This window comes from Nycticebus coucang, chromosome 13 (assembly GCF_027406575.1).
Source record: "Nycticebus coucang isolate mNycCou1 chromosome 13, mNycCou1.pri, whole genome shotgun sequence".
Classification (NCBI taxonomy): domain Eukaryota; kingdom Metazoa; phylum Chordata; class Mammalia; order Primates; family Lorisidae; genus Nycticebus; species Nycticebus coucang.
The window spans coordinates 75,128,424-75,141,586 of NC_069792.1; the positions used below are offsets into that span (position 1 = coordinate 75,128,424).

Consider the following 13,163-nt stretch of genomic DNA (forward strand, 5'->3'; position numbering starts at 1 on the left):
ATAAATACATAAATAAAGTCTATAGGACAAAAGTATTCTATATGTTGACATGCTCATAATATATGAACTTTTAAATCAAAACCATATATACTTAAGTTTATTTGATTAATTCTCACTTAGAATCAAAGCCACATAACAGCTCTCCTAAAATTATCATAATTTTATATATGACTTTAAAAATATCTCAAATCTAAACATACAGGTAATTCATTGTAAGTCATTGACACGCTATTTAAAAGAGAAATAAAATCACTCCAAATTTTGAAACATTTTGAAAAGAGTAATGATTACATAGTCTATCTCATTCACTTATTTTAAGAGCCAATTAAGATTCAAAGATATTCAGCCATTTTGATATGGATAACCAGTGATATTAGTGGAATATTAATCAATAACTTCTGATTATCAGCTTAGTATTAGTCTTTCCCAATTTATCTTATTGAAAAATATAAGAAACAAACTGAAATGTGCAGTTTTCTATTTATGTCTAATTCACTGTAGCCTCCAACAATTCTGAGCCTTTCATTAATCTTATAATAAAGTTTGTATGCAAGTTTTTTGGCTTTTCATATTTAGTTTATGAACTATATAGTATTTAGAAGTTCAATCCCAGTGTGAAAGGGAGACTATTGGAAGAGAAAATTTATAACTAAAAGACAAAGATACAAATCACATATATAAATATAGTATCAAGTACTGAAAATGATAGTGTAATACCCCATGGCTATTAAATATCTTGGCAAAGTATAAAGATTTATTTGAATAGTTATTTCAGTAAGTGTGCAAACATTTCCACATACATGTATATGTGTGGGAGGGACAGGGACTAGGTGTGTGTAATGCGGCTCTTCTTGTTTCAACTTCAATTGAAGCATTATTTTAGTAGATATGGAGATATTTAAGTAAATACTTGACAGCCCTGGCTAATTATATGAATGATTTTCAATGGAAATGTAGGAGAAGTTGTTTTGTGACTTATAAAAATTGTTAGACTCAAAACAGAGTCAACCTGTTTCAACACCCTCTCAAAGGAGCCAGGGAAAGCATAAAGAAAGGGCTCTCACACACCATTTTCATAACAACAGGAACAATCATAGGAGATGTTTGTAAGCTGCAGCTTATTACATTAGTCACTAGTCACGGCAGGACTGCTACCAGCACAAAGACAGCTAGCCACTTACACAAGACTGGCTGCCTGTTCCAAAACTGTCTCACAAGGCCAATACAAATCTACCAAGGCTTTACCATAACTGCAAGATTGTAAATCCTGACTTGCAACTACTGACATTTGCCAATGAACTTTCTTTCAAAACAACTTATATAAATAACCTTCTTTTGTTTTCCATTTAAGCTGGGGACCATCTCAGTCTGCTCATCTCACATTCCTAAACTATTTCTTTGTTTACTCCTATTTTTTTTCTCTCTTGGAAATATATCTTTGTATATTTTTACTTCAAACTGTCAGACTCTTGGACTCTTCAGGTACAGTGAGAACAGAAAAGAAAAACAGAAAGGACAGAAAATTGGCAAAAATGTTTCCTTTGTGGGATCCCCTATAGATTGGAGAGGACCCTTCTCACAACCTTCTGAAAAAGCAGAGGAAAGGTGATGTCTTCTAGTGATCGCCTATCAAGTTGAGCTTAAATGGGATCATCCAGCTATGAAACGTGTTTTGCGAAGTTGGTACACCAAAAGGATTAATATCTGGTCATGTCTGAGAATAGTTCAGTCAAACTCACACAGGAATAAGCCTGCTGTTGAGGAAATCTACAGTATAAGAGAGAAAACAACTTCTGTGTTAGTATAAACCTGGTCTTTTGTGTTTCTCAGATCAAGAATGTGTTTTCGGATCTATCAAGGTTGGGTTACAGAGATCTGTCCAAACAGGCCTTCTCAAAGTTAAAAAGTGCCTCAGCAGAAAGATGAGGAGCATGGAGTGGCAGGGGATGAATTCAGGCAAGTATCCATTTAGAACACGCATTCATCCTAAATTAATTTTGCCTTTTTCTTTAATAATACTATTTTACATAGCTATAAGAAAATTTAAATGTTTATGAATATGTGTATGTATGATGTGATTTGGTTATTTGGCTAATGCTGCTCCAAGGGACAGAGGTCCAGACAAAGATTAAACAGAAGACTTCAAAAGGAATGGGGGGGGAAGCGGGGGGAGGTGGACAGCGGGAGGGGGATTGGTGGGATTACACCTGCCGTGCATCTTATAAGGGTATATGTGAAACTTAGTAAATGTGGAATGTAAATGTCTTACCACAATAACTAAGAAAATGCCAGGAAGGTTATGTTAACTAGTGTGATGAAAATGTGTCAAACGGTCTATGAAACTAGTATATGGTGCCCCATGATCACATTAATGTACACAGCTATGATTTAATAAAAAAAAAAAAAGAAAAGAAAAATTATGACTATTTGCTATTTGCACCTAAAGTCTAGGAAACAGCTGAAGCATTCATCATTGGGTACTTATTTAAATAAATTGTACCATGTCCATATAAAGGAATGAGATAGACACATTAATTATGTCGATTGCTATAGAAATTTATCTAGAGTCTTACGAAGCAAGCCGCCAAAGGTCAACATTCTATATTTTTATTTACTTTTAATATTTAGACATTTTAATACGTGAAAGAAAAACCTATTAACACTGGTGAGCTGAGAAAAATGTTGCTTTTCTTCTTTTTCCATTTTAACTTCTATAATAACAACATATTGCTTTAGAATTAGAAACAAAGCTAAAACTATTTCTAGTTTTTAATAATAAAGGGGATCTATTAAATGAAAAAAAAAAAAAAAAAAGAATGGTCAATGGGTACTTTCTGATCACTGTAAAGCTATGCTATCGTAAGAGCAACTTTCTTGAGTTCCTGACATTAGGAGGAATAAATTAAGTAAACATATTTTAGCCATAGAAAGAATTCAGATGAGCACAGAGGAGGAGTAGATAAAATATAAAATATTTTAGATTTAGCAAGAACTGAGAAGTTAGGGAATTCATTCAAATTCACAGAGGAACTTGAATTTACTAGCTTCTAATTCAGTGCTCTTTCGAGAACAACACTGCATGGATGAAAATTTATTCCTGGGAATCCCAATCTCCCCCCTTTTCAATCTTAGTTTCCATTGTCAGATACTAATATTTAAACATTTGAAAAAGAATATGTTTTTTTTGTGCTATATTGGAAAACAGGAAAAATATGTCCACGTGGAAATCTGACGTGATGCGTGACCACAAAACCTAAAGATTCATGTTAGTTATGCAAACTCTAAACACTAATTGCTATATTTTCCATAGGAAGGGAGGATATCAACCAATGCAACGAGGTTATGTTCTTGTTAAATCAACAATATAATGTTTTATTTGGCCTCTTTCAACAAAAGTGCACTAGCCATTATGAAATTATTACCTTTCCCCAAAAGGATGTCATATTTCTTTCACCTTAGGCTATTTTATGATGACAAATTTCTTGGTTTTTACAATGTCAGTAGGGTCTAAACTAATACAAGGTTAAATACACCTATAATAACAAATGTTGTTTTTGTTTCACCAGTACAGATACAGTAGCAACCAAGATATTCTACCAGTAACTCACATGATTAATTTGTAAGAAATTTGTGTATTATATGGTTCAATGGGAATAATTTTATTATAATATCTATCACATAAAAAACCTGTAATTGAGTTCTATTTAAAACAACAACAACAACAAGACTCAGCAAAAGGCGTCATGGAGTGTCAGGTGAGCAACTAACCATGCTCAGAGAAGAGGCCACAAATTTTCTTACGCAAACCAGCAGAGAATGCCTGCAGAATTCTCAGTTATCAAGAAGTGATGTCTCTAGTGAAGCCAGACAATATTCATAAGTGAGAACAAGGGTTTATATATGGACAAGTTGGTTAGATGTCACCACTATTAAGATTTATGGGTTTATGTCATCTCACTTATATATAGAGGGATAGGCTAGAGAAAATAATCTAAAGAGAAGTTAATCTAAACACTAAAAGTTTGAGCATTTGTCTCAAAGAAATTGACCAAATACAAAGATACTTTCATCCTGAAAGAGGTTGGAAAGTTCTAAGTTTATTCTATAATCAACATGAACACAGGGGCCATATAAAAATACGGATACACTATAATCTATTGTTTTTCATTTTATAATTACCAAGTACTATTTGAACCTAAAATTTTAGAAACGATTATCCATATTACAACTTCATATTGAAAGATTATCTTCTATTCATGGTAGTTGGTGTATTTGAAGATTACAATCTAAATCATAATAATATTACTAAATTGTGTTTGGGATTTTCACAAATTGCCTGATGTTGTAAAATGAGGTTAATACAACCTGACTTTTTTCAAGGCATATCAATAATGCAAATATACACATACACCCCCACATACCCAATGCGCGCGCGCGCACACACACACACAGAGCACTGGCTGAAAAGGCTATTTAACAAATGTAAGCATGAAAGCTTGTGTTTTTGTTTAAAATGTATCCATGACATTTTCCTTTTGATTATCAGTCAGAATTACTATAGTGTCAGTGCTTTGAACATTGATTCAATTCCCTAGAAAATAACGACATTTTTATCGGAGAATCTATGTGTAAATTTAAAATAATGAATTCTATGACTATTTCTTACATCCATTCATTCTTTTTCTTCATTCTGTTCTACTTTGCCCCCAAATCTGTAATTATTTGATTTTAACTAATCCTTTTCATCCAAATATAATGTATCTACAACTACCCTTTTCTCATGATAACCACTTGTAATTTGGATAGTCTTAATTTTAAGACCTATTGTTAACTCATAACTAGAAAAAGAAGGGACTATAAAATAACGAGGCAGACAAAAGAAAATTAGCACTGTCTCTAACATTCTACTTTATTTATAAAACATCATTTTAGAAGTTAAAACTGTATTCTAACTCTAAATAGTTGCATGGGTTAATTGTCAATTCATAAATGTTGCAATGTTTAGCAAGATAAAATATTTTACTAGTAGTTATCATATTTGACTAGAGTTAAACAAAAATGAGTCCTTAGCATTCTGTTTCTGATGTTGAATGCTTTGCTCAGTTGTTAGGGTCTGTTTCACAGAGGACTTCCTATTTCAGGGAAATTTGAAATGAAACAATAATTAGCCAGTTTACCATAAATACATTCACATTTATGAAAAGAATTTTGGGACGGAAGATATATAAGAAGAAACTAAAAACTAAATTTTAAGTTTTAGATTTCTTACAAAGCTAGCTAAAAATGTAGTTAATATTTTCATATTTAATATTTCAATAATCAAAACTGCCTATGTATAGTTAGAAAATTCCCTGCATTATTGACTTGACTTTAAATTAAGTTGATAAACTTTATAAAATAGAAATAATAATATATTTAGTTATTGAAGAATTTAACTCTAATATGCACATATTTTGTGATTAATAGGTAAGAGACTATGAACTTTAAATTGTCATGATTGTGACATATTCATTTACATCACAGAATATACTATTGGGAGGTTGCAATGGTTTCTTTAGACAGTGATTATCTAGATACCATTATGACTATTAAAAATATGTAGATTATCTTTGCTGTCTGTGCAGACATTATACTAATGAAAAGATTAATCTCATAGACTGACGGGTCCATAAACCAAGAAATAAAATAATTTTCACTTTTTTGATCCACAAAATAATTTTAAAGAAAAATTTTCAAACTGAAATTATTAAATATTTAAGGAAATTTGAAGAAAGAAGGTTAATAATATCAAAATCAAATGGAAAAATTAGAAATTATTCTCAAACCCTCTACAGAATTGAAATTCAAATTTTTATTCTCTTAAAATTCAATAAGTACAAATAGGTACCTTACTTATTAATGCAGTTTATCCATGTAAGAAAAAGGATATTTGGAGATAAAGATTCAAAAAATTATTTATGAATTTTCCCATAGCATATACCCATTAATAATTAAATAAAATCTACTGTAATGTGAAGAAATGTATATTTATTTTCCATTTCTCAAATTGCACTAACAAACCTCCATCTATACCTATACCAGACATCTACATGTCCATGTCCAACAGTGACATGACAGAAAGCACATCCTAATTGTCCAAACAAAAACCATTAGTCTTCTCTTACCATATCACAATCCTCCATCCTATCCTTAGAATCATAAATATGACTCACATTGACATTTGTCAAATTATAGAAGATGTTCCTTGATTAAAATAATGCCATATATGACTCTCCACCTTTTATTAACAATGGATATATGAAAGTACAAGATAAACTGATAGCTAAACAAAGTTGGAAAAAAAATCCTATACATTATTAAACATCTTATTGAAAGCAAAGATCAGAACACTATCTATCACCTTTCCAGACAGTTGCTTTGATACTGTACTCTATTTTTAATCCTGGACTATGTTTATGATTCCAGAGAGTGTGTTGTAGAAAGGAAATTGCTTTGTGGTTTTACTTGTAAAATATTCTATTTTAAAATCACTTCCAAGGAAAAGTGCTTTTCCCTTGAGAAATGTGGGCATCCACATTTGTGATGGTGAGAAATGTAAAGCTTAGTGTTTTATTTTTTAACCATGGATCCTAGATTTAAATTTTATGTTTGATCACAATCTTTAAACTGCTCATTCCTCATAGTTAGCATTTGTGCTTTCTTACCCATTCCATATGGTTAATTATCCAGTTCCACTGAAGCATCTTTATTTACTTCATGTCTAACTGTTACTATAAAAAGTCTTATATGTTTGATTTAAAAAAAAATGCAGTGTCTAGCTATTGTGACTCTTTTGGCTATACGCTCAGAGAATGCAGATAGCAATAAGCAACTTTATGACTCAAGCCTCATCCTCTGACTCCAAACCCTATTCTTTTTTGTAATATACTAGGCTGCATCCCCTATAATCTTATTTACCTTTGTCCTGCAACAGTGCATATGCATTTATGTTAAAAACTTCTCCAATATAAAAAAAGGAGTAATATTCTAAAGTCCTTTTTTTGTTCGTTTGTTTTTGTTTTTTTGGTTAAACAATGGGCATCTAAAACACCAGATAATTCTGTGTATAACTGAGGTTTGTGGAAGAGTCTTTTCAATGTAGTTTGAAAATCCTGTCCATAAAATATGTTTTTCTTACCAAAAAATATGTTCAGCTGATTCCAAAATAACCTATTTGAGAATCTATGCCAAAATTATCTTTCATAAATTTAGAATATTATGTATTGCTATTAATATATTTTATTAAATTAAAATTAAGTGAGTAATATATTTACCTGCATGAGAATTACATACAATGCAATTTTGGAAGACAAAGGAATAATGAGAATGTAATAAACTCTAAGGATTTAAAAACCTGAACCTAGAATCTACAATGACTCATAAGGTTACACATTTGAAATTGATTAAAGACTGAAATTCCTAAACTTACATGACAAAGACAATTTTACAAATGCCTAAAGCTCCATTATCTATGATTGCTCATTAAAAAAATAAAAGTGCGGAATGCGGAATAATTTAAAATTTTAAAATGTTGTAATAATATTTAACATTTAAATGAAGCTTTTGGATAAAAATTATTATGTGTAAAATTATATAAATATAATTTCTAGAGGCAAGATTGTCTGCATCGAATAGTTGAGTGTCCCCTAAAAATCATCTTACAATTTAGAGAATAAGAAAACATTATCATGTATTCATGGAAATAGAAAAGAACTTTAGGGTTATAGTAATGATCAAGTGACAATAATAATATTTTAACAAATAATAAGAGAACTTCCAAACACCACAGATAAGCAAAAATTTTACTATTTCTGTGAACAGTAGCATAATTCAAGTTCTCATTAAAAGAGACTTAATGGAACTTGAATGTAGAAACAACATAAAAAAATAGTAAAAACAGAATATTGAAATGATTTTCTTTTGGAGAGAGTTGAAAATTAAATAGAAATTGTTTTTTTATACTAAGGAAGACATAAAGTTTTAGAAAGAGAGAATTTCATTACAAATAACTCCAGGGATAAAAAAAAGAGATGCTTTTGTTTATTTAGGTAAGAGGAGGTATATTTAATGTGGAAACTCAGAGAGGAAAGCATTTTATATATCAAAGACATTTTATTTATATCATATGTTTTAATACTTTTGATTTGGAATAGAACCATATTTGTTAGCATGTTATTTTCAACATATGATATAACTTAGATGCAACTTAAAGGTATCTCTGTTTGGGAAAGCACACTGGTACATGTCTACATGCCTACTCTATTAATTACAGAACTAACTATACAAAATAGTGAAGGGCATTCAGTGAACCTTTTAGTATTTGCGGTTAATTTCCATGGCATTTAATAAAGGATTCAGATTAAATAGAAATCTTAAAGGAAAATAATCAGTCTTTGAAAATCTGACACTCCATTAAAACATTAAATGAATTCAAAATTATAGTTTAATCAATAACAATTACTGAGTACTCAGCAAATATTTGAGTTAAGAAACTGAGCTCTGTGGAGACATGGTTTTAACTCTTGAATAATATATCCCATGATTTTTCCATCTTGAATTGGTTTTAATTTAGATGCCTCTGAAACTAAATAGTAGCTTAGAACAATACAGAAAGTATGATTATGATTTCATGCTAAGGCATGTATTTCTACACGTCAGAATTGTGATTTTTTTTCCAGGCATTTAGATTATCTTACTTGAGTTTATTATTTAAATTCAAATTTATTAAATGTTTATTATTTCAAGAATTACTTCTCCAACTGAATGTATGCTGTCTAGGTAAAACACAGAAAGATAATTCAATTATAAAAATTAAATTTGAATCAGGAAAGTTTTGAAAAAGATACAATGCAAAGGATATTTTTATATAATCATAGCTTCTATTTAGATTTTTATAAAATCATAGCTTCTATTTTATTAAGGTACTTTATTGCTTCTGTGTTGAGTAGATACAGATAACGCCCCAAATTGCCCTCTTTTAGGACCTTTTGTTGCTGAAAATAGAAATAAGTTGTACCCTATCAAATATATCAACTGCATTGACTAGGGTGAATTCATTGATATGCTATTTTTCAGTGCTGAAAAGAGATGGACAATGATGAGAAATCAAACTGAATCTTAAAAATACTACAAAAGCCAACTTAAGGCCAAGTAGAATATTGAAAATAATCATTAAATACACAAATCTACTGGCAGTTTTGTGCCATTGTCTCATAATACAAAACAACCCCATCTAAAGATACCAGTTTCATTAAATTATAGTGCATAAAACAAATAAAGTACCATTTATTTTTTGACATAGTTAAAATAAAGGCTAATTTATTTCTATTCAGAAAAATAGCAGAAGCCATTCAACCAAAAAATTCCATGAATTTAGTAGAAAAGATCACCACATCAGTCAAAGAGGGTAGTCTTTTGAATTTCTGCCATGCCATCTACATTAACTAGTTACAGAGAGGAATCAGGACCAGAAAATTATGTGGTTGAAAACTGCAAAAGGAAAGGGGAACCTAGAGATAAAGAAACTTCATAGTACTATTTTTTTTTTCAGCAATAAGTCCTCTTATTTTTGAACTATAAAAAAAAATTAAGAAATTGAATTTGGAAACTGGAAAAAATATTTTTGCAAATTTAAATGTGACACTGGCTTAAAAAGCTTAAGATTCTAATTATAATCATTATATAACTATTTTAGTAAAATACATAAGAATAATTTTTCCATGAATAATCACTTTTTAATTTTAATATTTAATGATTACTAAGAACAATATATTCTATTATAGAAATACTGTTAAATTGTATAGCTTTTAAAGCATATTTGCATTTATATTTCCATTCCACTTAACTACTTTAGAAATAGAAATTATTGTTGATTTTATGGTGAATCTTCTTCAAAATCTTTAAGTTACAATTATAAGGATTTTTATCATAGTTATACCCAAAATACTATTATGAAAGTGAAAACATAAATCTAATTAATCTGTTTCTGTCATAGAATTAATTGAAGGAACAGCTGTAGAGAAGTTACTGCTCTCTTCGAAATATAAATTGTTGAAATTTCTATTCCATAAAACAGTATATGATCTAATCCCATTTTAAGTACTAAATATGAGCTGTCTGAAGTTGCCATATTAAATCTGCAAAGAGCTTATGACTAAAGACTGCTAAAGAGGAAAACATTAAAAAAAAAAAGATAAATGGAAAAAGGTAACTGTGGAAATGCTCACTATTCTCTGAACGGTAGCTGATACACTATTGAACATGAAATGAATTATTTACACAAGTGGTCTGAGCATAAAGTACACTCAGCTCACACAGTATTACTGAACATTGTAGAAGCTACATTTTCATTAATACTCTATCTTCATAATTATCTTTTTCCAAAAAGTTTTTCAAATTAATGCATCAAATATTATGTCCCATTTCTTCAAAATTGTGCTAATAAAATTGGTAGATGAAAACCCTAACAAGATTAATTAAACTAATAATAGAAAACACACTGTATATTAAAATGGAGTTCAATTGATGAAGATCCTGTTTATAATTGAAAGTTTTTTTGCAGTGTTTTATGGTACACCTTTAGGTATCATGTCCAATTATTGAAGTACTTTATTAAAGCAAAACGTTGCATATGCTACATATTACCTTTTAGGATTCATAATATCCTTTATTCTGAATACTGTGCTATAAAAATAAAATAACTTAATATTGTAATTTAGTTATAATCATATTATTGCTTCAGCAAGATAATGACCATTTCTGCCTATTCAAATTACCATTTCTAAATGCTGCAGATATTTTTTCTTCTATCACAAAACACAATTGTGTATACAAAAATCATTTCACACATCAAAAGAGGCAGAGTTATTCATTAAATATACCTTGATATGGAGCACTAAATCCGCGATATCGATGATTGCTGTCTGTAACAAAATGAAGTCTGAGCCAGTTTTTGTTGCTGATAATTGGTGGTGGTATATTCATTCCAGATAACCTGAATTATAAAGACAACAACAACAAAAATTAAAAAAGCTTTTCAGCAGTAAATATTTTCACCCGTTGGGACCAAAAATGTGTCTGCCCTATACAATATTTATAACTTCACATTTCCAGGTTTTAGGCACAAATTAAATAGTCATTTTATACACAGAAAAGTCAATCATACTATAGTATAATTCCAAACAGATGCTGTTACAAACAGGTGGCATATAGTGCTAAAAGCAACTTTAAAACTGCAACTTCATATAATTTTTTATTTATACACATTTATTAGGCTTATTTATTGCATTATTATAATAACCATAATGAATATTGAGGTAATGGTGTTACTCATTTTGCTTTCCACACATGCACTGATACAATAGTTACAAAATAGGAAGTCTTCAAGAGATAATATCCATATTTTCAGGATGAGATTTTATAGTATTTTTAAAATATTCCCTACTAATTATCTAATATATTTCCAATATTTCTTATTGGATAGAAAATGTCGCAATTTTCACAGGTACTTTTACTATTTTACATAACTTTATAACATTAAACGTTTTCATGATTAGCTTTCATTATAGTATATTCTTTTTTTTTTTTTTTTAAGGACAGAGTCTCACTTTATCACCCACGGTAGAGTGCAGTGGAGTCACAGCTCACTACCTCTATCTAGCTCTTGGGTTTAGGTGATTCTCTTGCCTCAGCCTCCCGAGTACTGGGAGTACAGGCGCCCACCACAACACCCAGCTATTTTTTTGTTGTTGTAGTTTGGCCCAGGGCCGAATTTGAACTGCCACCCTCAGTATATGGGCCAGTGCCCTACTCACTGAGCCACAGGTGCCACCCCACAGTATATTCTTTTATAATGCATTAGAGGCCTGCTTCAATGGACAGGCAGAAAATAGATTGTGTACATCCTAACAGAAACATTTGGATACATAATTAGTCTTCACATTTTTGGTCACAAAGATACCATTGAATAATATCTTTAAAATAAGTCAGGTACAGCAAAACATTGAAACTATGCTCCAGAGATTGTTAATTATTAATACACTAAGTAATTTTTGCTTTATAATCTTTTCATGATTTCCACTGAAGCAGTATTTCTGACTTAATTCAATAAAGAAATACCATCCTCACTTATTTCCACCATATATCTAACTTTTAGTTTAGTCATGTGATATAAAAACCCAGGTAAAAGATTCTTAAAAGCATGACTATAACATAGAGCAGGAGAGTCTTAAACTAAAGTTTCATAACAAAGTAAATGACATATATTTACAATTCTTCAAAGTTCTTATTTTTCTGCAGTAGACAAAATAGCTGATTTTCTAGTTTGTGGAGGTGGAGGTTAAGAGGTGGTGTTAAACTCTTCTGTCACTGCTTGGAAATCTGTCATGCTAGGAGAATCATGGAGGAACATGAAACATCTGCCATTATATGTGGTTGTGTATGTCATAAGTGGTGAGATGTATGCAGAGAGAAGCATGGACTTTTATTCGATATGCTCCCACCTTACTCCTGGAAACTAATTATTTTAAGGCATTTTGGAAGCTGGGCACCAGTTTTACTGGATGACTATGGACTACCTGACTATTGAAATGTAAAATCACCTGTATTCCATCATGTGTCCAATTTCAATGTGAATAAATTGGTCTATCCCATACACTTCTCATTTATATTCTTGATTTCTAATGTATTTTCTTTAACTTTCCCCTATTGATCCATTATTTCCTTTTCTCATTGGGGTAACTCTGCTTATTGGTCCAGCTAGCTGATGTGTTCCTTATCTGAATTTAGTAAATAAATATAGATCATGTACATGTACAATTTTAAGCCTCAAGTATTAGAATTTGACTTCGTTACTTTCAGAAAATATCTATTTTTTTTTTTTTACTCTTTGTTCGTCATTTTGGTTCAAACAAAAATTCAGTGAAAAGGTGTTGAGTTCAATAATATTTTCAGTAGAGTAGTATGGTTCATGCCAGATTCTGTTTCACAATTTGGTTTGTTCGATTCCCTGATTCAATGAGTACAGTTATCCATTAGGGTAAGTTTAAAGAGTTTTGACAAGCTGCACACATTTCTAAATGTAATGAAACTAGAATACATGGATGATTGTAATACACTGACGCTCT

At 30.4% G+C, this 13,163-nt stretch overlaps 1 protein-coding gene across 3 annotated transcripts in view; it reads right to left on the minus strand.

Annotated features, from left to right (window-relative positions):
* Positions 1-13,163, minus strand: part of CSMD3 (CUB and Sushi multiple domains 3) — a 1,164,849-nt gene that overhangs the window by 776,456 nt on the left and 375,230 nt on the right. For all 3 annotated transcript variants that reach the window (XM_053559351.1, XM_053559349.1, XM_053559348.1), the window contains exon 6: positions 10,920-11,032. In XM_053559351.1, the coding sequence (XP_053415326.1) occupies positions 10,920-11,032 (113 nt within the window). The remainder of the gene's footprint in view (positions 1-10,919; positions 11,033-13,163) is intronic.